This window comes from Gambusia affinis, linkage group LG22, assembly GCF_019740435.1.
Source record: "Gambusia affinis linkage group LG22, SWU_Gaff_1.0, whole genome shotgun sequence".
NCBI classification, from domain to species: domain Eukaryota; kingdom Metazoa; phylum Chordata; class Actinopteri; order Cyprinodontiformes; family Poeciliidae; genus Gambusia; species Gambusia affinis.
In genome coordinates this window covers 2,326,320-2,351,817 of record NC_057889.1, presented here as the reverse complement: position 1 = coordinate 2,351,817, position 25,498 = coordinate 2,326,320, and the positions used below count along the sequence as shown (strand labels likewise).

The 25,498-nt window shown below is 35.7% G+C and overlaps 2 protein-coding genes across 5 annotated transcripts in view; both read left to right on the top strand.

Moving 5' to 3' along the window:
• Nucleotides 1-694: 694 nt before the first annotated feature.
• On the top strand, nucleotides 695-10,841 carry LOC122825498. Of its 4 annotated transcripts, XM_044106931.1 has the most exons (13): nucleotides 695-884; nucleotides 2,097-2,901; nucleotides 3,283-3,413; nucleotides 3,579-3,641; nucleotides 5,607-5,704; nucleotides 5,942-6,277; nucleotides 6,424-6,693; nucleotides 6,836-6,928; nucleotides 7,306-7,410; nucleotides 7,490-7,518; nucleotides 7,602-7,658; nucleotides 7,890-7,949; nucleotides 9,950-10,841. In XM_044106931.1, exons 3-13 carry the CDS (start codon nucleotides 3,397-3,399, stop codon nucleotides 10,064-10,066), a joined length of 1,245 nt encoding a protein of 414 aa, XP_043962866.1. In that variant the 5' UTR covers nucleotides 695-884; nucleotides 2,097-2,901; nucleotides 3,283-3,396; the 3' UTR covers nucleotides 10,067-10,841. The 4 variants fall into 4 exon arrangements, with proteins under 4 accessions (XP_043962866.1, XP_043962865.1, XP_043962868.1 ...); XM_044106930.1 differs by lacking the exons at nucleotides 695-884; nucleotides 2,097-2,901 and adding an exon at nucleotides 2,941-3,017; XM_044106933.1 differs by lacking the exons at nucleotides 695-884; nucleotides 2,097-2,901 and adding an exon at nucleotides 2,944-3,017 and having other exon boundaries at nucleotides 3,569-3,641.
• Nucleotides 10,842-11,629: 788 nt separating this feature from the next.
• The window catches only part of LOC122825841, a 42,486-nt gene continuing 28,617 nt past the window's right edge, over nucleotides 11,630-25,498 (top strand). Inside the window, exons 1-12 of the mRNA XM_044107425.1 lie at nucleotides 11,630-11,959; nucleotides 12,114-12,449; nucleotides 12,593-12,862; nucleotides 12,990-13,070; nucleotides 13,678-13,761; nucleotides 13,834-13,862; nucleotides 19,071-19,139; nucleotides 19,700-19,735; nucleotides 20,973-20,979; nucleotides 22,920-23,012; nucleotides 23,219-23,542; nucleotides 23,671-23,937. Coding sequence (XP_043963360.1) covers nucleotides 11,899-11,959; nucleotides 12,114-12,449; nucleotides 12,593-12,862; nucleotides 12,990-13,070; nucleotides 13,678-13,761; nucleotides 13,834-13,862; nucleotides 19,071-19,139; nucleotides 19,700-19,735; nucleotides 20,973-20,979; nucleotides 22,920-23,012; nucleotides 23,219-23,542; nucleotides 23,671-23,937 — 1,657 coding nt within the window. The 5' untranslated portion in view covers nucleotides 11,630-11,898. The remainder of the gene's footprint in view (nucleotides 11,960-12,113; nucleotides 12,450-12,592; nucleotides 12,863-12,989; nucleotides 13,071-13,677; nucleotides 13,762-13,833; nucleotides 13,863-19,070; nucleotides 19,140-19,699; nucleotides 19,736-20,972; nucleotides 20,980-22,919; nucleotides 23,013-23,218; nucleotides 23,543-23,670; nucleotides 23,938-25,498) is intronic.

Here is a 25,498-nt window from a genome sequence, read left to right as displayed (position 1 = left end):
AAATCTTACATAAAATAATCAAAAAAGGTTTTTAAATCAAACTAATTCTTCCTTTAATGACTAAGTTAATAGGAAACTCAAAAATAATCTATAAATTATGTTCTATTTTAATGTGTATTTTTTTACTGCTCACATTTTTGCCCAATTGCAAAAAAAAATTGACCTTTAACAATTGAATTGATTTTTTTTTCTTAAAATAACTGGATTAGAAATTATAGAGAATTAAAAAAAAAAACTAACAAAAATCTTTAACATTTGAAATATATTTTAACAACACCTTTATGTTGTATGTAGAGTTAGAGAGCATAAATGTTTCCTTCACTCCAATCAGCTTGAGCCAAGGTTTAATGATCTTTATACGCTACACATTTTAATATTCCTTGCTGTCGTAAATATTTAACTATCTTTTATATACAATTTTACCTGCTCAATACATTTAGGTTTTAGTTTCATATTTCATGCAGAAATAGGAGAGTAACGTGGCCAGGCGGACTGATTGTGGCCAATAGTTTTATTTGTTTATTTGGTTTTTAAAATCTGACATTTATTTAGCAACCCGATTCGCACTCCATTCCAGTAGATGGCAGTAATGCTCATCAAAACTTTGCTTGGCGACCGCTTTAATTAGAAACACCTGCATCCTCAGGTTCACACTGGAAGCTTTTTACCTGCTTTGTTTAATAAAACTCTTCTTTATTCTTTGTACCAGGTTATAAGAACATTTACATATTAAAGATCTGAGTTTTGCTACAGATACGTGAAAGTCACAAACATATTTCAGAATATTTCATCAGTGAAAATGTCCAGATTTTCTCTCTGCTGATCAAAACTTCAAGAACTTTGCTTCTCAGGAAAGTCGAAAATATCCTTGTATCCATGACAAGGTAAGCTTTGTAAATAATAAGGTTGAAAAAGGTGTTTTTTTCACGTATATTTGTAAAAAGGGTTTTAATTCTACAGGCAGAGTTACAGGTTAATGGTTAAAAGCTGAATCCTTTCAGCTGGATGACGGAACAGATTTTGACCCCTCAAACATTTAAAACTAATATGTTTAACATCCTTTATCATGGTGATTATTTATTTTGTTTTGCTCATTTTTGCTAATTATTGCAATACAGTTTTGTATTGCAACAATACAAAATTGTTGCAATTTTGCATTACCTTGATATTTATTCCAAACGGTGAACTTTCCTTATTTTCCTGCTTGTATTGTCAGGTTTTGTTCTCTACATGTAAAGTTGCATTTAGGTGAAAATGATTTCTGATGTTCAGATAGGATCTCTCAATGACCAGGATGCTGAATGATTTGTTTCTCTGATAGAACAATAAATGATTCAGAACGTTTATAACAAAACAAAGGCACTTGTACCAGATTTTGTCTTCAGTCTAGAGTTTTCTTCCTGTAGACAAAAGTTTCTTATCAGATTATTTAATATTTTTAAATATGCACAAGTAGCAGAAAACAGCAGGAAAGTTAGGTTTTTGTTCTCATACATTTGTACATTTTTCTGAAGAACAAAACGGCAACAAGCAAACAAACTTTGCTGAAATTGGATTTGCATCCAAACCAGGTATGAACCGTTAAACAGTCATAACATCTGTAAACAAACTGATCTGCTTAAAAGACTTTTTCTGCTGTCATAAAGTAAGTTTCTGTGATGTGTTTCAATCTCTTTGTTTAATGTTCTGTTATCGCTGTAACAGTAAGTTGAACAATGTTTTCTTTTCTCGGCCTGTATTGGATTAGACTTTGGACCGGACTTAATTCAACATGACGCGGCATCGTTGGCAACCTGCCCACCCTGAAGCTAAATGTAGCTTTAGCTGCATCAAACAGCAAAGATCAAATGTTTCTCATTTGGCTGCATCAGAGAAACATCTCGACTCCATATTCAGAAAAGTACAATAAGATTCAGCATTTTTGCGTTTTTGTTGATACTTATGCTTGTTATGCTCAAGGTAATCTATTCTTTATAGGAAGAGAAAAATAAAATCAAGTCATTTACTTGTTTAATGAGGATTTTAATAATTTTTTAGATATTCCAAACATTGAATTTCTGTCATTAAACCCACGTTGCTCTATTTTTATTCTTCAGCCTTCAGTCTGACATTTAAATATTCCAGCTTGCAGCATTGTGGTGCTTTCGCTGCAGAATCATTTCCTCAGTCTTCAGTGGACGCTGCACTCCAACGTCAAGCTCAGGGTTCATGTTCAACAGTTTTTCACTAAACCAAAGGACAATAAAGCCCAACAGAGGGGAAATGAGATGGAGGAAGTCTGTGGTTGCCCTGCAGTCAGCAGGAAAGCAGCAGGAAGCATCAGTGAACCCACAATGGAGCCTGGCAACGGAAAAAACCCATAGCAACGTTTGAAGTCTGCTGTTCGACAGGACAGGTGGAAAAATCGATTCTAATCGTACAAAAAGGATCAAACTGAACTCTTTCCTGTTAGGTTTCTTTGTGCTTTTCCTGCTTATTGGACCTTGAACTCTGGTGGAGAATAGACGATAATCCAAGAATCTCCCAAATGTTTTAAATTAGAGAATATTCTCTAAAATATCTCAATAATGCTGCAAATGAATCAAAATGGATTGAATCAAAAGTCCTTTTGTTAAACTAAAGACTCTGAGCTCAGATTGTTCATTGTTCCTCTTTTTGTAAAATCTCTGATAAGGAATGTTTTAATGAAAATATTTATGGATACAAATATTTCTCTTCCTGATTGTAACCCAGAGGACATGATTTTAACCCCGCTCTGTCAGGTTCTCTGAACGTTTAGAGAGGCTGTGTGTCTCTGACCTCCAGCCTTTTCCAGAAGCTTCATCTGAGCTGAAATCATCCAGGAAGTCTGGGAATGAAGCTGCTCTCTGCTGGACTGGGGCGGAGATGCGGTTCTGCCAGGTACGGACCGAGTAAAGTTTGAGCCGCCGGGTTAAATTTGTGTGGATCTGATCCTCAGGAGTCCACAGAGGATCATCCTCCTGAACCAGCCGGTTTATACGCCCAGATTTTACAAAGTACGTTCATGCTAACGCAGGAAACGGTTTCTATATGCGTTTTTATTCCCACAATGGGAAACACTAATAAAGGGACGCTGATTCACCTCTGTTCCTCTTTTTGGCATAAAATTAACTCTTCCGCAGAATTTTTTGTCTATTTTAAAGATTTTCCAGAAAGCTGACTTGTTTCAGTGTTATTCTACACGTAAAGATCCATGTTGATCTAAATGTTACGGCACTCGATGCTTTGACTTGGTGACTTTTCACTTTTTATTTTTGGCAGCTTTGTGCTTCCATATTTGTGGAGAAACAAGGAGCAGGAGGGTGAACAAACAGGAATTGGTTTTTGACCTGGATTGTGTTGAGCAGTAAATACTCATGTTCTCCAGGATTCTCCATGCTTTCAAAACTACGGTATGTTTTTCCTTCTTTTTTTTATGACAATGCATATTTTATCTTTATATGATTAAAAAACAAAAAAAGTGAGTTTAAGTGAGATAATGTGGTTGTTCCCAGCAATCAATGTAATGTTAATTTTTTAATTGAACTTATTTTATTTTATTTTGGAGCGACGTCCAGAGGGAATGAAGCTGCGGTCCAGTTACCTCGGGACGCGGAGCCGAGTTTGACGTTACACCCGAGGTAACGGCGACTTTCAACATCGTTACCTCCATACTGACCAGACAGGATTTTGAACTTTACACTCTACAACCAAACACCATTTCAGTTTGTTCAGATTAGTTGCTGGTTCTATTCTAACAATATTTAAAACACTCTCTTACATATGTATCATAAAATAAATATGTTTCCACAACAGCTTTCTACAAGGAGCGGCCATATTGAAACACAAAGTCAGCCTTACAAGTGGTAACTGGGGCAAGTTGGCGTTGCTCCCAGTTTACCAGTAGGAAATTCAGCTTGTGAGGGCGAACTGTTTAGAACTAAGTCTAGAACTATTTGGTCAAATGTGTGTGAAAAAAAGTTTCATTTAAATCTTGTGAGGGGGAAGCATTTCCCATAACTACCATGTATAATACATGATGTTATAATGGCTGGTATTGAGATTAACAGAGCAACTGCAAATGAAACAATAAATGATAAGCTTGTCATTAGTCAAAGCCAGTTTAGTTGGTAATATTTTAGAAAGGAGACATTTATAAAGGCTACTATAATATAAACCAATTACAAACATGATATTTTGGGTTCCTGACTTTTATTTAACTCTGACCTTGAAAGGCCTAAGAGCTGAAATGTTGTTATATATCAAATAAAGTTTATAGCTGCTTTTTCCCCATAATAACATTAAAGTTGAATTCATATTTAACAGTAAACGGCTGCTTAATAGTTTTTGTGAATGTTTAGAGCATCGGTGTCAAACTTCAGTCCTCCAGTTGCTGTCCTGCAGTTTTTAGATGAGCCACAGGTACAAAACACTGGAATGAAACGGCTTCATTACCTCCTGCTTGTGTAGATCAGTTCTCCAGAGCCTTAATGAGCTAATTATTCTATTCAGGTGGTGCAGCAGAGGCTCATCTAAACGTTGCAGGACTGCGGCCCTGGAGGACTGGAGTTTGAGAGCATAAAAAATGACCCAAACAGAAGTGAAAGATGTTAAACGTGTAAAGATCTTAAAGGGAGACGTTTGATTCATCGTTGTGGTGTTGCTGTGAAAACAGATCCTGATGCAGCAAACGTTTTAACAAACCACTTCCCCCTTCGCTTCTCATGAAGGCTGAGTTAACATTTGAAGCAAGTTGCATTAAAACTTTTCAACCTTTTTTCTAACTGTGTTTTATCTGCTGCTGGTGCTTTATGCATGTTTTACTCAATGCTAAATCTACAAAGATTCTTTGGAAAACTTTTATTTGAAAACTTTTGCTCCACTTTCAGTTCATGTTTTCTTTCTAGCTCTGAAAAAAGCTGTGTGTCTGTCATGTGCTCCGTGGCTGAACACAATGTTCAAATTTACAGGTTTACTTACTTGGTAATGTTAAAATATATCAACACTTAATGCAGGTTAAACTTGTAATTAAGATAAAAGAAATGAAGTCTGAATAAACATAAGAGATGAGGAAGTACCACCTCTCCAACAGGAAGTAAAGATGACCTTGAAAAAGATTCTTGTACCCGACGCTTCATTTAGTCGGAAGAAGAACGACGAGGCGTCGATGAACAATGGCTGTCATCAGTGTGCGATGTGTTCACTTCTCTTTCTGTGGCTCTTTTAGTCTCTCTGTATCTTTGCTACAATCTGCTGTTGACACTTTAAGCTCTGTTTTCGTCTGAGAACTTCCTGTTTGTCGCTGTCCAGTGACGAGATGCTGATGATTCTGTTTCTGACGGTGAGAAACGCCTCTGTTTCAGATGTGCTTTGTGGTTGAACACAATGTTCACAAAAAGGCTTTAAGATGCATTTTAACCTGTTTAGATCTTCCTGGCAAAGTAAAATATACCTACGGTTAATTAAGATTAATCACTAAAGTAAGAAATAATTAAAAATATTCATTTTGTGTGTTATTTCCTAACATAATGAGGATATGAGGAAGTATCACCTCTTTTATCACGGAAGTACAGACGACCTTAAAAAAGCTGCTGGTGTCGGTTTAGTTCATCAGAACAAGAAAGACGGAAACATCAAGGATCAATGGCTGAACTAAAATGGATTAAAGTTCATTTATTTCTGATCCTGGGGCTTCAGTTTACTGGTAAGAACATAAAGAAATATTTACCGTCTCTGAAAATATATCTGGGTATCAGATCTAAATTCAGTAACTTCACGCTATTTAACACTGTTATGTCGTATAAATGAGCCGTTTTCTGTTATTAAACACGAGAACTGAACAAGGCATCAATCGGTTAACCTGAATGATCTTGAAATGTTTAGATTTATACATTTTAAAAGTATTTTTCAGTGTCTTTTTTTTTTCTTTCTTTCCCAACAGTGTGCACAATAACTGGATCATCTGTTTTCATAAGATCTGGGGATGATCTGGTTTTGTCTTGCCAACATGTGATAAGTGGTCAGATAAACTGTAATGGAACCACATGGGTCTATAGTAACACCAGCAGCTCAGTAGAACTGGTTAAGCTGGGAAAGGTTGAAAATGTCCAGAGTAAATCTAACAGACTGAGTCTTGCAGCAAACTGTTCTCTGGTAATGAGGAACATCACAGTGAAGGATGCTGGTTATTATACATGCCAACAATATAAATCTGGAGCTGAACCCAGTGAACACATTGAGGTTAATAAGTCTGGAGTTTCTCTGTCTGTTGTTCACAGTGAGTATCAATATGAAGTCATTTCTCTCTTCTACACTTTATCTCTGTTGTTTCTATTTTAAAGTTTGAGCTCAATAGTAGCCAGACTGTCCTATTTTCTATAATTTGTGTAAAACTTCTCTTCCAATATCTTATTTCTTGTCCAGTGAGTGAGCAGAAGGATACAGATGTGGTGACATTAACCTGCTCTGTGGCGTCACTTGGTCATTGTGGATACACAGTGAAATGGTTGACTGACTGTTCTACTGGGAAACCTGATTTGATCAACTGTCCAACTCAACACTCTGGCTGCTCTGCTGCAGTTTGTTTTAAAGAGCATTCCTACACACAGAGCTGTGAGTTCAAGTGTGAAATCACAAACCATGAAACAACAAAGATCTTTAACTTCAACCATCAGTGCACAGAAGATAAATCAGGTGAGAAAAGTTTTTGCTTCAGACTGAATAATCATAAATACTTCATTTCAAATGGTTTGATGTTTGCATGTATTTTTTTCTCATTCAGATGGAAAACATGAACCTAACAACTTCCTGCTTTTATCAATTTATTTGCATGCAGGTAAAACATCATGCAGCCCAGCAACAAAACCTGGAGATACCACAACATCAGTTCCAACCACAAAAAGTGCAAAAGTCCCACCGTCAAAAGAAGGTAAGGTAATAAAGCATTAACCATAAACTCCACCATGGCACTGTGTTCTGATAGTCACAGAACCGTTTGGTTTTTCTCACCACTGTCTGCTACCAGGACATTTCTTTCCACATAAAGGTGTCACATGCCTGTGCATTCAGGGTTTTGTGTGAAATGCAAACATGTCAACATCCTTCACTAAAGGCCAACTCAGAACATGCATTGAGCAAAAATTATTATATGCAACCATTTTTAAAAAAAGACTTTTTTTCCATTTAACCAACAGAACCATTTAATATGTTTGTTTCATTAATTTTGCTTTCACCTATAAGGAAAAAGTAAAAATTAAAGACTTCAGAAGCTGATCTAAAGTGTAACTTTTTATTAAACTCAATCAGGAGCTCCATACATCACTGCTGCTGCTGCTGCTGCTGCTGCTGCTGCTGTGGTCTTAGTCGCACTCTTGACAGTTGCTGGGATTGTCATCAGATGGAGAACCAAACGTGAGAAAATAAAACTGTAAATATTAAAATCACAAAGTATTTTAACTGCATGTTAAAGTGGAGCCTGATGACTTTGCAGGAAACATGAAGCAGGTGCATGTCTATGCTGTGAGTATCACATTTATAACCAATTACACTATTCCTCTTTTTGAAAGCAGTTGTTAATCAACCTGTTTCTTTTCGTGGTTCAGGAAGTGAATCCAACGGTTCCAGTTTCTACCACGGCACTGGAAACCAGCAGGGACAACGTGAAAACACACACAGCGCAAAAGAACCTCTGCTAATCCTAAAAACCAGATACATGAGTTTCATGTGACTACAGATATTAATGTTACTGTTCAAAAACTCATAAAGCATCTAGAGTTTGATTTGTACCTCTTTTAAAATAAGCTGCTAAATTTGAAAAGACTGTAAACAAGATAAACTTGTCAAAGTTACTCTTCAGGTCTCGGATGTTAAACTAAATGTTTCTTCTGCAGGTGGAGCCTGAAGATGGTGTCTACTACTCCACCATCAGTGAAACTCCAGTCAGGTTTCATGTAAGTGTGATGCTGGTCAGTAAGACGTTCTTTACTCTCCTCGTCTCAGTCTGACTGGAAGTTTTCACTCTGCTCCTAATTTTATCAAATTGAATTTAAACTACAGATTTTGACATTTCTTGTTGTTTCAAACCCACAACTGTTTGGAGTTTGTTTCAGAACATTGAGAGGAGGAAATCATCATCACATTCTTATGCTAATATTCTTTACTTACATTATAGAATATGGTCATTTCAGGTTTTTCATAAATCTCACCTGAAAGCCAAATATTTGTGACTTTTTCAAAGTAGTGTCTGTTTCAGCTGGTTTTACACAACAGACTCCAGTGACAGCAGCACTACAGGCTAAAAAATATGCAGATAACTGAAGAAGAGTTGGTATTAGCGAAACATGAAATCTTTATTTTTGCAGACTTGTGTTTGCTCCACATGTCGGTGTCACATAATGTGATTTTGTCTGGAAAAACAAATTGAAATTGATAAGTTGGAGCCAGTGATGTCAGTAACGCGTTAATTTGTAACGCGTTACTGACGTCGGACCACTTTTTTCAGTAACGAGTAATATAACGCGTTGCTACTTCAAATCCAGTAATCAGACTACAGTTTCTTATTAAAATCACTTTGCGTTACTATCTTCTTTAGTTATTTAATCGTATTTCCTCTACTCATCTTGTCGAGTGACCGACGTCTCTATGTGACAGAAATGTAAACAATGGAGGGAGATGCGCATTTTGTTGGTGGAAAAACTGGAACTATTTTGAGTTTCTGTCGCCAAGTCCGATTATTATAAGCGGCTTTGGGCTTCTTTTTTTTTTTTAAAGTCGCTTGCAGATTTAATGAGTGGCGGGTTGCGCCTTTTTTGGCTCGTTTTTGAACGTGAAGTTGCTCATTTGGGCTTTGAAATAAGCAGAGACTCATAATAAATCCCAGAATTTGTCCGTCATGAAGGTAGTTTTACTCCGTCTCTCCTTGTCCATCATTTCCCGGATGATCCGTCTCGCCGTTTCTTTGTTAATGTCAAGTTAATATATTACCTCTGAATGACATCGAGCTTCGCGTTGCGCTCCAGAAAACTGCAAACATCGAGACTAATATGAACAGCGCAATAAACGTGAAAACAGCCACGAATGAACGTGTCCGTAGTTGGCAATAATTATAATGGCAACTTAACATCATTATAATTATTAATATTAAGATAAGTGTCACAAATCTGTGCAGCCATCTGAGCTGTGGAGCTGCAGGAGGAGCTCTGTGCGCTGACACCAAACGCAGGGCCGTAACAGAACCTGAAGGTGGGGGGTGGGGGGGGGGGCGGCTTTACAATCCTTCTTAGAGTTTTCCAGACAACAGTGGACCACACAAATTACTAATGTTTTTTTTATTTTTTGTACAATCTCCTCTTCAGTTCAATCTAATCAGTGGAGACACATTGTTGATGTTACCATTATAAAATAACTTACAATTAAGTTTTGGCAAAGATCAATGTGATTTTCACAGGAGGCAGAGCGTTGTTGTTAGCAGCTGCTGAAAGTAACTAAAAAGTTACTTTTAGTGTAACTTAGTTACTTTCCAAATCAAGTAGTCAGTAATATAACTAAGTTACTTTTTCAAGGAGTAATCAGTAGTCCGATTATAGTTACTTTTTCAAAGTAACTATGCCAACACTGGTTGGAGCTAAATTGGATAATAATACAGATAAAAAACTTGAAGCAGGGCCGTGCTCTGGTGGTGTAGAGGGCAGCGCGCCCCACGTTTGGAGGCCCTCAGTCCTCGACGCGGCCGTCGCGGGTTCAATTCCTGGACCTGATGACATTTGCCGCATGTCTTTCCTCCTTTTCTGTCAGCCTACTGTTGTATAAGGGACACTAGAGCCCACAAAAAGGACCCCCTGGTGGGGAAAAAAATAAAAATAAAAATTGAAGCAGCTGTGTTAACATTTGTCAGGTTTTTGTGAATCAACCAGGAAGTATCTGATACCTTTTTATTTTTATTTTTCTCCAGGTTGTTGTTGAAAGGGACGACATGACCTACAGCACTGTGGCAGCTCCCGGCCCGCCTGCTGCAGCGATCACTGATCCCAACGGCCTCTACTCTCTCCTCACCGCTCCAGGAAAATAGTTTGGAATGAGACTTTAATAATACTTTTCTGTTAAATTAGTGACATGTAAGCTCCAGATGTTGGTGGTTCTGAGTGACTCTTGTATCTCACTTTGTTTTAAAATGCATTGGAAGATTTTGTCTGACATTTGCTTTTATCAGTTTCCTGTATTTTTATCAGCTGCATCAATAAAATAGTTTGTTGTCGTTTTTACAGTCACTAATGTATACTTGTGTAGTTTTATCAATATCTGAAAGCTGATTATAATAAATATAAACTAGAGAGAAGCACTAGATTATTACACTTAGATAACACATTTACTACTTCCTGTTTAGCAGCCGTCAAGCAGCCGAGTCACACTTACTGCTGCCTGGAGTTACCAGAAGTACTAATGTTTTTTTTCTTTATCTTACTTCTTTTTTTGCACCATGTGATCATGCTCAACTTAATTTTATGTAACTTATCATTTCTCTAGTTCAGCTGCAGGTTTATGAAGTTATTGAAATGAGAGGAATCATCAGAATTTGCACATTTCTGAGAAACAAACTTATTTACTCAGCTGCAGGATGAAAAAATGCACAACATATTCATCATTATTTTAATTGCTCTATTTTGTAATTAATAAATTCACTCCTGAATCTTCTGTCATTGTCACATTTTAAAGAATAAATCCTCCAGTAGGAGGCTCTGTTGAGTAAGATATTAATGACCCTGTAGATGACATCTGCAACAGATATAAAAAAATTTCATGAGAATTTTTTGTTTGTTTGAATGGCAGAAACGGACTTCTATTAAAAAAACAATGAGTAAAAACTGAAGCAATGATTAATATTTTTAGTTGTTCAGTTTTGGTCCAGGTTGTAACCATACAGATGTTTTTAATATGCATGTTTTATTTATTCTTGGTAAAATATTGAGATAAATGTGAATTTATTTGTTTATTTTACATTTTTTTCCTTCTATAAGATCATATGCATTAATATTAGTTACATTAGAGCCGCCTGCCTTAACTGTAGCACCTCCACCACCAAAGGCTCGTCTGGTAACAGCTGATGCATGACGCTCACATCGACGGCTCCAACATTATTGATGATCATTATTGATGATCATTATTGATGATCGATGTGAATCGACTTTCATCAGAGAAAAGCTCTGAGGCTGGCCGGTCCCTTTGCTGACATAAATGTCCCCAGGTTGTGCAAGACGATGGCGCCTGTCCATGGTGGTGAGGTCAGGTGTCCATGCAGGTTGTCTGGTGCACCAATGATGATGTAAACAGTTTCAAACTGTCTGGTTTGACACTTGGGTCCCTCTTACCTTCATTAAATGGGCCAGAGTTTGAGTTGCATTCACCGTCTGGTTCTATCAGGTTCTGTTCACAACAAAGCTGTCATCAGTGTGCGATGTGTTCACTTCTCTTTCTGTGGCTCTTTTAGTCTCTCTGTATCTTTGCTACAATCTGCTGTTGACACTTTAAGCTCAGTTTTCGTCTGAGAACTTCCTGTTTGTCGCTGTCCAGTGACGTGATGCTGATGATTCTATTTCTGACGGTGAGAAACGCCTCTGTTTCAGATGTGCTTTGTGGTTGAACACAATGTTCACAAAAAGGCATTAAGATGCATTTTAACCTGTTTAGATCTTCTTAGCAAAGTAAAATATGCCTACAGTTAATTAAGATTAATCACTAAAGTAAGAAATAATTAAAAATATTCATTTTGTGTGTTATTGCCTAACATAATGAGGATATGAGGAAGTATCAACTCTTTCATCACGGAAGTACAGACGACCTTCAAAAAGCTGCTGGTGTCGGTTTAGTTCATCAGAACAAGAAAGACGGAAACATCAAGGATCAATGGCTGAACTAAAATGGATTAAAGTTCATTTATTTCTGATCCTGGGGCTTCAGTTTACTGGTAAGAACATAAAGAAATATTTAAATGGCTCAGAAATATTGTTGTTTGTAACCAAGTCAGTCATTTGTCTGTGAGCTTCCAGTTAAATTTAATGATCTTGAAATGTTCAAGTTTGTGTGTTTATGTATTTTTTTCTGTCTCCTTTTGTCAACAGTGTGCACAATAACTGGATCATCTGTTTTCATAAGATCTGGGGATGATCTGGTTTTGTCTTGCCAACATGTGATAAGTGGTCAGATAAACTGTAATGGAACCACATGGGTCTATAGTGACACCAGCAGCTCAGTAGAACTGGTTCACCTGGGAAAGGTTAAAAATGTTCAGAGTAAATCTAACAGACTGAGTCTTGCAGCAAACTGTTCTCTGGTAATGAGGAACATCACAGTGAAGGATGCTGGTTATTATGAATGCCTACAATATAAATCTGGAGCTGAACCCAGGAAACGCATTCTGGTTAATAAGTCTGGAGTTTCTCTGTCTGTTGTTCACAGTGAGTATCAATATGAAGTCATTTCTCTCTTCTACACTTTATCTCTGTTGTTTCTATTTTAAAGATTGAGCTCAATAGTAGCCAGACTGTCCTATTTTCTATAATTTGTGTAAAATTTCTCTTCCATCTTATTTCTTGTCCAGTGAGTGAGCAGAAGGTTACAGATGTGGTGACATTAATCTGCTCTGTGGCGTCACGTGGTCATTGTGGATACACAGTGAAATGGTTGACTGACTGTTCTACTGGGAAACCTGATTTGATCAACTGTCCAACTCAACACTCTGGCTGCTCTGCTGCAGTTTGTTTTAAAGAGCATTCCTACACACAGAGCTGTGAGTTCAAGTGTGAAATCACAAACCATGAAACAACAAGGATCTTTAACTTCAACCATCAGTACCCAGAAGATAAATCAGGTGAGACTGAAATTAATAGAAATATCTTTTCTCTTGGAATTTCTGCTTTGGGTTTGCATGTATTATTATTTTTTTATGCAGAGTGAAAACATAAACCTAAAAACTTCTTGGTTTTGTTTGTGTGCAGGTAAAACTACATGTAACCCAACAAGAGAAGCTGAAGATGTCACCTCAGTTTTGGCTGTGAGAAATTCTTTGTCCAGTGAAGGTAACGATGTTACATGTTACTGTGAAACTTAAGGCTGTAAGTTTATTTATTTATTCCATATGTTTGTCAATCAAACTGTATGGAGTAAATATTTGGGGGGAAAGTTCCCTGACTCTTTATTATCTTTAGCAAATAGTTTTTAATAATAATAATCTCTTTCATGGTTATCAAACCAAATCCAAATGATTTTGTATTGATGGAAGCAAAACAACAAAAACATGCAGAAGGAGAGAGGAAGAGTTTCTGGAGGGACCATGGCAGCATCAAGCTTTTCTAGACCAGAGACACTAGAAACAGGACATTTTATTTACTGAAATAACAAGAGGAAATTCCATGAATTTTTATTTCACCCTGAAATGAAAATGCCATTTTATTTCATGGTGATAAAATCTTAAATTATTTTCAGGCTTTCTGCTTGTTTATATGTGAAGATGCTGCATCTTAGTTTGATTTGAAACCTAATACCATTGCTGCAAACATTTCTATCAGAAATCATTGGAATTAATGATGTGGACTATTTTAGACTTTTTTAGAGCTTGATGATGTGAAAATGACCAAATGTGAAATATGAAGTGACGGTAAACTGATATTTGTTTCTTATTTTCAGGAATAAAGATGATCGTCTTCTCTCTGGGTTTAGTGGCTCTTTCAGGAACTGTTCTGGTCGTTCACATCTGGATAAAAATCAAAGGTAAAAACTAAAGATCTAACAGATTTCACTTCTTACAATTCAATTAAAATTTACCATCATTTTTTGTTTCAGGAAACAAGACATGGACTGTAAAAAATAAAGTAAGTAAAACTTGGATATTAAATGATTTATGCATGTTTTTGTGGACAAATGTATTTATTTTTTAAAATTTGGTATAAATGTTTATCCTTAAGGATATTTGTCAGATAAAGTTGGATTTTCTTTAAGTTTCTTCATTCATATTGTTGTTACCTGATGTTAATTTTTTTCTCTTCATTCATTGTCAAGAGAAATGTTTGTTTTTCATTTGCAGAGTGGTGATGAAGAAGAAGATGAACTGTAAAAACTCTGGAGACAAAAGGGTTGTCTCCAAAATCCATTCATGAATATTATCCAGTCCTCAATAAATTAAGTCCAAACTGTTAGACTGCAGACCGTTTCATTAGTATTGGTTTTATTTGATAGTTAGATTATTTGCACACAAGAGGGCAGCAGAGAGCCAGAAGTATTGAATCTTGTCACCTTGTTTTCAGGTAGAGGTTTAATTAATGTCAGACAGAAACCTGTCAACTTTCTTTTTGCTTCAGTTTGTAACCAGAGATGCTATCAATATGTATGCTTTGCTAATTCTTTGCAAAAATATTAAGATTAATGTGGATTTATTATTATTTTTTTTTTTTACATTTTATTTCTTCTAAAATGTTGCTTGCATAAATATTTGTTAAGATGTATTAAAAACTGTACATTTAATTTTTATTTTTTATTTTTAATTTTATTTTTTTTGCCAAAGCAAAACATTGAATTCATTTTATGCTAATTGTTTATCATTGCTAATTGTATGCTGTTGAATAAAGTTATCAGCATATGACTCATAATCCAAGCAAAGAAAAATAAAGACAAACTATTTAGAGCTGTTCTGTGTTTGTCATGACTTGTTGAGTTTAGAGAAAATAATTACACACTTCCAGGTATTTTCAAACCTCACCTGGCTGTGAAAAAATTGAAAATTAATCAAAAAATTTTATTATGGTTTCAGTTTTTATTGAGTAAAAACTGAAACCTTAAACTGAAACAACTGCATCAATGTAAATATCCAAAACTAATAATAAATTTGTATTTTTAGAAAATGTCTATTTAATGTAGCAGCTTTAGTGTTACACAATAAACTGATATGTACAATAAGAACTAAATTGTGTTTGCATAACATACAAATGAGTGGGAATTGAAATCAATCCATCTCTATTGCACTTCATTTCATTGACCACTAGAGGTCTCACTGGAGCACGGTGTCTCAACACTTTTTGCATCGGAGCTTCAATAAAACTTAAACCAACCGTAACTAAAAGCTTCTTTGACTGGTTGGAGAAATGGAACTGGATGCCAGTTATGAAACTTTGGAAAGTTCTGAATTTAGTACCTTTTGTAGGACTATACAGATGTATGTTAAATTATTGCTTGTAACTTTAAAATAAGAGGATGACCATCAATTTTTAAACAGTCTGTTTCTTGTGTTGTAGTTAAACCTTCAGAAGTCTGTTTTTAATTTTTCACTTCCTCTTTAGTGGAGGTCTCTTCCTCTTTTTAAGACTTCTAACCTCAGAATGTAACGGTAAACATTGTCAACTTTACATTTACATTATTTTTTGGTCCCAAGACAAGTTGTTCTGTCTCAGCTTTCATTGTTGTGTCTCTTCTGATCTCCTTAACACAGTCTTAATCTAAATTAATGAGCTCAAACATCTTAATTAGATAAATATGATCTAAGTAGTTGAGTGATTTATTCTCCTTGAAGATCCTGGTCAGAACTGGAATCAGTCCATTGCTGTTTCCACTGCGAACACAAACCTGGGCAACTACACACAAGGAGAAACTCATGTTTACAGATAATTCTGCTGTTATGGGTTTTATTCATGGGGATAATCGGTTTGATTTCCTGCTGTCGGTTTAAGACACGTTAAGCTAGCAGGCGCTAACTTCCTGTGTTATTAACTCAGCATCTGTTTCAAATGCTTCCTGTTTACTAATCAAAGTGTTTCAGATTAAATAAGAATAGTACTCTGATTTCTCAGAAACAACCTTTTATTGTTCGTGACATGTTTGGTTACTGTTTGGTTTATGTTTCATCGATTAAAATTCTGTGTTTTTAAATCAACATAAACACAGAAGAAGAAAAGATCGGTGCTGCACCTAAAAGTCAACGCTTGTTTATTCACTTCCTCCTAGACTTCCTGTTCAGTTATCAAGAAAACAACCCTGTGGAGGTGTGATAAGACATTTCAGGTCTTAATATGATCAGTCTAAAGCATTTCAACAGGATGTTGATGAGGGAGGGTCTCTGCTCAGCAACAGAAAACTTTGTTTTGATAATAAATGGCACCAAAATAAAAGCAGAATACAAACATTAACACTTTTCCTTCTCCATGTTCTCATTTGTAACTTGATGTTCAGTTTACAGGAAATTCAGTGATGGAAAATTAATCGACAGGCCCAAGATTAATGAAATTAAATAACTGTGTAGCATGTGACATTTATCTACTCAAACAGTCTTTACATCTTTATTCAGTTCCTCTTTTTTTAAATAAACATCAAACACACCGCAGTGAAAGATGTTGATTTGCTCTGCTGAACACAGCCTGTTACAATTTATCATTTTATAGCATCATCAAATTATGCTATAAAATCCTACTTAGATCATTTATTTATTCCCTGCTTTTCCAATTCTTACCAAAATACTTTTAGTATTTTATAATCTAATCTAATCAGTCTTTAAATCCTGATAGCTTAAAGTGAAATTTGAATGATTAACGTTGAAAATTTATCATGTGCATATATATTTAAATAAATCTGCTCCTTTATTTTTCTAACTAAAATTCAATTTTATTCATCAAATCAAAATCAAATCAAATTTTATTTGTATAGCACATTTAAGCAAAAAGGCATTTCAAAGTGCTTCACATCAAATCAAACACAAAAACACAATGCAACATAGAATCAACAATCAAAACAGAACATCAAGTCAGATTTATCTGCCTAAAAATAAAACAATAAAACCGCTCAGTCGATGTAAGGAAGTGGTGAGTGTCAGGAAGTAGCTGCTGCATCTCTGTTCTCAGACTCAGATCTGTGGCTGAGAGCAACAGAAGCAGAATGACTGAACTCGGATGGATTAAACTGTTTTTATTTCTGGTTCTGGACCTCCAGATTACAGGTAAGAGAATAAGATATCAGATCAGCTCTGAAGCTAAAACCTTAAACATTCGTTCTGGTTTGTTGAGTTAACGACTGAAATGCTTCCAGATCCTGATGCACATGGCTTTCTGTAAAACTACTGGATCTATTCTGTCTTTTCAGCAGCCATTGTAATCACTGCGTCTGTTTTAAAGAGAGCTGGAGATGATGCCGTGTTGTCCTGTCAGAATGTGGCGGAAGGTCAACAGAACTGTAACGGTACAACGTGGCTCTTTGGAGGGTCCAAAAGCAAAGAGCTCTTAGCTCTGGTTTCATTTGGACAGATTGAGGAGGAAACCAGAACCAGAACCAGAATCAGTGTAACTCCAAACTGTTCTCTAATTATAAAGAACATCACAGCTGAGGATGTTGGACAGTATGAATGTCAACAATATAAACCTGAAGACTCAACATGTCTGCTTCACCGATCTGTGATTGATCTGTCTGTTATTACCAGTGAGCATTTTCATACGATATTTCAATCTTTCTTCTGAAACCTCACCTTAGATAACAGTAGAGATGACATTTCTGTGAACATTTTTTCTACAGTGACTAAACACGTGGAGAACCAAACGGTCACATTAAGCTGCTCGGTTATGAAATATGACTCCTGTAAAGACAAAGTGAAGTGGCTTTTTAGTCATCAACAAATGGAAAAGTGTAAAGAAAAGTCGACTGAGAAGGAGTGCTCTGCTACTGTGATCTGTCTGGAGTCTGACTCTGATCATCCATCATCGATCGATCAGTTATTTCAGTGTGAAGTGACGGGTGCTCCTAAAAATGTTCAGCTGTTTTCCTTCAGTCAACAATCATCAGGTGAGAAACTCTAGAAAAAAGTAAGTCAGTTGATCTTTTATTAATACAAAATTCACTCTTATGATGTGTGTTTTCACTAATAACCTATGGCTTCTGGTTATATGGCTGTTTTATCTTCTAACAAAAGTAACACAACAGACAGAAAACATAACACTGTTTGAGTTTAATGGCTTTCATTTGCCTTTACCCTACCCTACCCTACCCTAACCCGAACCCGAACCCGAACCCGAACCCGAACCCGAACCCGAACCCGAACCCGAACCCGAACCCTTAGGTGCAACAGCAGCAACACAAAAACCGACAACAACTAAAGACGGAAACACCATGAAGATCAGATCAGGAAGTGAGCGTGGAGAAAACGTCTTCATGCTTTCATCTAGATCTTTATCTAGAATGCTCTGTTCTGTTTGTGGCTTTATTTTTTTAAATTCATACTTTCAGATACCTTCAAAGTGTACTTACAAAAAAAGCTTTTGAGTTATTTTCATATTCAAGATATTGAAGGAAAGCTCCGAAATAAACAAACTGATAATACTTGAAAAAAAGAACAACTTTTGAATAATAGTAAACTTTATTTTGGTCATCAGTTGATCCCTAAAATTCCTAAAATTTATGCTTTTATAATCTAATTTAAAACAAAATCCTCTGTAAGGATGTTTAATCTGTTTCTCATTTCTGAAATTATCTTTAAAAATGAAAAGAGGCTCTAAAAGCATTTCCACATAAGCTTTTATTTATGCTTCGTTCAGGTACTCCATACATTGGTGTGGGTGTGGCGTTGGTCGTCATGGTGATAATCGCCATGGTTGTCGTCAGATGGAGAGCTAAACGTGAGAACTCTGTGTGAACTTTTATAAACAGCTTTTTTCTTTCCATCCATTAAATCTGCTGACTTTTTGAGTTTCTTTCTTAGGAAATGAAAGACGACGGGATGAAAACGCTGTGAGTGAAATAAAACGTTTATGAACCCTGAACTCAATTTGAAGCTGGAGTCTCATGTTTATGCATGTAGGAGAAGCTTTTATACAACTTATAAATCGATATAAAACAAATCTACTTTAGGATGAGATGTAATTGTCTATAAATAAAACTCATTATGTTTTATTAGATCCAAGTTAAAGTACCAAAAAATCCCATAAAGCGCCTTTTTAAGTGAATATTTAGAAACTCCAAGACTAAGACTCGCCTACATGAAGAAATGTGAGAAATGTTTCTACTGAAGATAGAAATGATTGATGTGTCTCTGTTGTTTTCTTCATGTTCAGGTTGATGCAGAATTTGGAGTTTCTTATGCCTCCATCAGACATCCCAAAATCAACAGCAGCAAAGTTCTGGTAAGACAGATGATTTTTGTTTTGGCATTAATTGGTGAAAAACCTTCTCAGAGAAACAGGAAGTGTTTATCTTGCCTTTATGAATTTGGTTGATGGGTTAATTAAGAAGATGAAGAAATACAGCCTGTATGTTAAGTTATGAAGTAAATATGTGGATTGTGTTCTTTGGGTTTGGCATCGTTTTGTGCTCTAAATGTAACTTGAGGTTTTATAACTGAGGGATGGAGGCATACAGCAGAAAATGGTTGATAAACAGCAGCTTCCTTTAATGCAGGCATTTAAGGAAGGAAAAAGGTGAATTAAAGTAAAGTCCTTTTTTTACTGGTCCTAACTCTCAACCATGATGCCTAGAATCTAGTAATCATGACTGAAAAAATACAATTCTAGATAAAAGAGGATGAAAAAAATTAGCTTCTCTCACAAACAAGATTCTGTCACACTGTAACCATGGAAACAGCAATAAAAACATCAGGAGAGTAAACATTCACTTCTAAAAGTATATTCAAACCTCCGTTTAGCTGAATAAATTGATGACACTGAAATATTGTGTTTTTTTCCAGGTTTGTGGTGATCTGGACACAGTGACCTACAGCACAGTGAGGAGTCATTCTTCATCTGCTGCAGCCTCTAACGACCCCAACAGCCTCTACTCTCTTATAAACTATAACTAGAATCGGACCAAATGACGGTGAAAAATATTCCATGTTTTATTGTTGGTTTGGATCAAAAACCAAACACTGAAAATAAGCATAAAAACCTCACAGCTGGAAGACATCTGGCAGCTCCAGAACCTGATCATTGTTTCTGGGTTCACAACGTCTTGGCCTGCTTCACTGTACCACGATCCTAAAAATAAACAATTTAAAATATACCACTGCCACGTGGTGTCCACCAGAGGGCAGCAGATATGTTAGGGTAAGATCTGGTACAGCTTTCTCTTCTCTGAGGCAGTTAAAGCATGTTTAACAAAAATGACAAAGTGGCCTCCTCCTCTGGCTTTGGTCATTTTATGGCCACACAGAAAAAGGCTGAAGATATTTCATATGTTCTTATTTATGCTTTAACAGGAAAATTACGACATATTTAAGCCAACATGTTCAACTAATCTAGGATTCCTTTAGAAGGATAAAGAATAAACTGTTATTGGTTTGTACCTTTTATGATTATGAGACATGTTTGTTCAAGCTGCGGCTTTAAAATGATGTTCAAAATAAAAGGCATACAAAATAAAGTTCACATTAAAACGGTTTCCTGCTGCAGTTTTTAAATACATTTGTTGATGAGTCTAAATGACACCTCACACAGTGATAACCTCATGTTTCACACTGACCATGGCAGGTTAACACCCACAGTTCAACATATTCTCATCACTAAGATTACAATTTTGATCTGCAGCTCTTAATAAACACAATTCCAATCTGCATTCATTAGGTTTCTAAGATACTGTCAAAACAAAAGAACTGCATTTCTAATAATATCACATGCTTGTTTTACTTTTCTTCTTCTGAAGACGTCAAACACTTAAATAATGGGACTGAACACATTAAGAGGAACATTGAATTTCAACTTGGTTTTCTATGGTCAAGCACATAAAACCATTTTAACAGAGACCCTGAAACAAATGATCATTTTGTCCTCAGTAGACAGTTAATATAACTGATTTTAGCAGTGAACCAGACCTCCCATCAGTCAGAGTGAGGAAGTGGTGAGTATCAGGAAGTAGAAGCTCCATCTGCGTTCAGGAAGCAGTCAGACAGTTCTGACTGTCAGAGCAACAGACACACAATGGCTCAACTCCCTTGGATTCAAGGCTTTTTATTCCTCATCCTGCAGCTCACAGGTAGGAAGACACTCAACATTTCTATAGAGTTACAGATCATAGATCTGCTTTATTCACTGTGTTCAGATTTAATGTTTATTTACATAATATCATGCTGACAAGTATTAGATGTTCACTGAACCCCCATTAAAACTGTATTTTAAAATGCAGCATCTTTCAATGCACTGAAGTTATTGTTTTTTTATATAAATTATAATTCTGTTTAAACATGTCAGCTGATCAAATCATCACATGTAAATTAAACAATATTTCTGTAGCGGTTTCCATGCTCAGAGAGCCAAATTAAAAATAATAAAACAGTTTAAATGTGTGTTAGAGAAATTGTACATATAATTATGTTATTAAACATTTGCTTCTTTTGTTCGTGCTTCATGAAAGTTGAATTGCTTTATGTTTCTGAGTGTGTTGAAGGATGCAGACAGCCGGCAGCAGCTTGTTCTCATCAGGCGGCTGCTCAGCAGAACAACATCCTATTCTTCATGTTTATAATAAGATAGTTTAAGGCGTAATGGTGCTGATTAGCCTTATTCAGTCATACTGTTCATAGTAAATGTTCTAGTTTATCTTATGAAACTGTGAGTCACGTTGCAGCTGCATATGTTTTGATAGAGCTGAAACATGCATTGTAACTACAGAATGGTTGAAATAAAAAGAGGGGATGCAGCAGGATGTATATTCAGAGCAGGTTGAGATTGTAACTGAGTACGTCTCTGTCTGTTCTCCTCACCAGTAAAAAGAAATAAACTCTCTCTTGTCTTTTCCTGTGTATTTCAATGTATTTCAAACCTGACAATGTGTGACTTCATTCTTCCTTCTCTGATGTGCTTCCAACTTTGAATTTTTATAAAAGAATAACAAAATGAGAAAAGTTTAGGAATTGAAAGTCTGTCGTATTATTGAATATAACTTCACATTGTGTACAAGTTTAGAAGTTTTTGTTTTTCATTCAACTCTTTTAAATCTATTTAGTAATTAATTTTTTCTTGTGTTATTTGACTCGTTTTAAAATAGTTTGACTCAGTTTTTGCTCAGCCAAACAAATTTATTTGCTTATTTGATTCGCTTTACTGTAATTTATTGTGATACTTTTGCTTTTTAAATTCATTTTCTAGAGATTTTCTTTTCTGTTTTTAATAATTTATTAGTGACTTTATAAAAACTGAAGGTAACAATGTTTCCTGATTGCCCTATAAAACTGAAATGAGGAAAATACATCATACCCCATTTAAAAATCTACACTGTCCTGTGAAAATCAATACATTTTTCTGTTTGCACATTTAAAAAAAACAAACAAAAACAAAACAGTATCACTACTGCCACCTATTGTCCGTTTAAATGTACCACATTCTTGTTTGAATTTATTAACACCAGTTCTATTCATTTATTTTTAAGGTGTATTTTCTATCATTTTGAAGTTATTTTTATTTTATTTAAATGTTTTTTATTTCTGTATTTTCTCAGTTTCCGTAAAACTGCTCAGTTTTGTTTCTGCTTCACAAATATTCATATTGACCAGAAGGGGGCGCTGCCCAGTTTGGTGACCTTCTGCAAACATTTTTTATCATTAATGTTGCAAATCAGCTGTGGTGCATATTAAGATTAAAATATTACACATCCCATTTTAAATAAACACACAACATGCAAGCTTATTAATGAATACACCAAAGCTGTTATAATATGACACTTTATTTTGTGCATTAATTCAAAATTAATACACAAAATGTTGATCAAATATGATGCAGAATTAAAGTAGATAAAGTTAACTGCATCTATATTTTAAAATGAGATTTAACAGTTTAGTGTTGAACACAGCGATGACCAAACCTTTCTGCTTAAAACCACAATGTGTGGTGTAAGACTCCACTGGTCAATTGAAGAAGTTTAAAAATAAGTACAGGAAGTAGAATGACGAAGGTTTAAGAGTTCAAGTTGTCACTGAGGTTCAGGAAGCAGAGAGACGATGAAGCAGAGAGGAGCCATGGAGGATCCTATGTGGAGGAAAATGTTTCTGTTTTTCATCCTGCAGTTTACAGGTCAGACTCTGAACAGCTACTGTTTATTAAATTCTCTTCATTTCAACATTAACATCACTGTTTCATTGATGCAACTCAGAAAGAACTCAGGTTCTTCCTGAGTTCAACTTCCTGTTAGTAATCTGGTTCTAGAAGTTATAAAATGTCTCTACAGTTATTCTTTACTTATATTTCTTATGTGAATATTTCTGGTTTTGTGTCATCAGGAGCTCAGAGCAGAGATCTGTCTCTCTCCTACACTGTCAGAGCTGGAGATGACGTCACTTTGTCCTGTGAAAATGTGATCAATGGTCACAGTAAATGTGACACAACAACCTGGATCTACACTAAAACAGGTCGACCAGCTGTGGAGTTAGTTAATCTTGGGCAGGTTAAGGTTACCAGATCAGACAGACTGAGTGTTTCTGCAAACTGTTCTCTGGTTGTAAAGAACGTCACAGATGAGGATCTTGGTCTGTATGGCTGCAGACAGTTTGTATCAGGAAGTCAGTCAGGTTCAGTTGCTTTAGTTCATCTTTCTCTCGTTCACTGTGAGTATTATACAATATTTTCATCTTCAGCTTTTAATGACAACAACCTGCTGACAGCAGAATCATAAAGATTTCATAAACTGACGTAACCATGGTTACTCTGCTTTTCTCTTTCAAATCCTCCTCAGTGACAGAATATGAGGACCAGAACAAGATGATATTAACCTGCTCTGTGGTGACAGATGAACCATGTAAACACTCAGTGAAGTGGTTGTTTCAGGGTAAATATATAGATAAAAACAACACAGAAATAACAGAATCATCATCTTTCTGCTCTGCTGCCGTCATCTTCCACACGTCTCATTACATTTACCAATCAAGGTTTAACATGTTGAAGTGTGAAGTAAAGACAGAAAATAAAGTTCAGGTTTTTACCTTCAGCTCTCGTCCATCGGGTGAGAAATTATGAAGTTAAAAGTCTCTTGTAAATATATTAATCATATGAAACAATTTTTTCTAAAAGGTATTGTTGACTTATTCTCCATTTTTAGAGAAAGACAAAACAACAACCACATCAGCAGTTCCAACTCCAGATGTGGAACAAAGTAAGTTTTACTTGTTCACCATTTAAATAAAAATATTTCTTTAGTGATATTTTTAAACAACAATCAAAGTTGTTGTCCCAGTTTCTCTGGTTTGTCTCTGAACAGAACCTGCAGCAGACTGGTGGAGGTTCCTCTCTGGTTCTGTGGGTTTAGCAGTTCTGATAGCAGCTGTTCTGATTGTCAACATTTGGGCCAGAACTAAAGGTCAGAGTATCAACAGATCACTGTGAAAACTGGATAAACATGAAGGTTCTTTAGAAAAGCTCAAGCTTTGCTCTTCTGTTTTAGGGAGGAAAACACATCTGGATAAAAATGCTGTGAGTTTTTACAACAAATATGAATCATTTGTTTTCAGTTTGTTTTATATCAGAGTAAAGGAAATGTGATCTGAGTAAATGTATCTGCAGAACGATGTGAAGAGCTGTAGCTTATTGGTTCCTGAGAAAAGTTAATCATGCAGAAAACTACCTGAATTAAAACACCAGCTGCTGGATTTAGCCATAATTTCAAAGAGATAAATTCTGGTTTAAGTGCTAATCTGTAAAGCAGGTTGTTGGCATGTTTTATTTGACTTTTATGCTAAATATTTATATATTGATCTCTTTTTTTAAATGTCAGATGTTAATAAATTGTTTGTGTTTCTCTCAGGTGTGTTATGATGAAGATGAAGATGAAGCTGCTCTGAACTATGAAAACATCAGAACTTCTTCAGTTTGATCCTCCTGTTTTTCTCAGATTCAGTAGATCCAGAAGCTGAACATCAGCAGGTTTTTCTGTTTTAGTGTTATCTGTTGTAATAAAAAACTGCTTCATTTTAAAAGTGTCAAAGAAAAACAGCTGAAATGTTAAAATAATATCTTAAAATTATCATAAAAAGAGTTTAATGAGCAGATTGTTTCTTTTCAGATCAAATATAAATTTTAATAGGTAATTCAGAAAATTAATTATTTCCTGGTTTGTGCTGCGGAGCGTCATGAATTGATTATGTCATCCTGATGAGTAAAGCAGCAACTGAACAGTGTGGAGAATTATCCTTCTCCATGCTGAGTTCTTGATTTATGATGTTGAAGAAGATTCAGAGAGTTGAATTCATGAATTTCATTTATTAATACCAAAATACAGCTGGTCCATCGGGGCGTTAGGGGTCAGTGTGAATCCACCAATGAAAAAGAGATCGACAGAGAAACGCATACGGTCGTCTCTAAATCATACATGCATCACAGGATTTCCACGTAAAGTTTTATGATTGACTCTTGTGAACCTCTAAGGAGCCCAATAGCATTGAATTGTAATTTGACTCCACTGCGCCCCCTAGGTAAATCCATCAGCTGTATCTCCTCGCTACATCGGCCGATCTGCACCAGATTTTTTGTGCATCGCCAGGGATTGTTGCTGATCGCATCGATGCGTA

Bases quoted from the DNA above. Each gene is read 5' to 3' on its own strand.
- LOC122825498 (XM_044106931.1), top strand. The intron at 5,705-5,941 runs GTAAGAACATAA...CTTTCCCAACAG, and splicing joins CCTGGGGCTTCAGTTTACTG to TGTGCACAATAACTGGATCA. The intron at 7,411-7,489 runs GTGAGAAAATAA...ATGACTTTGCAG, and splicing joins CATCAGATGGAGAACCAAAC to GAAACATGAAGCAGGTGCAT.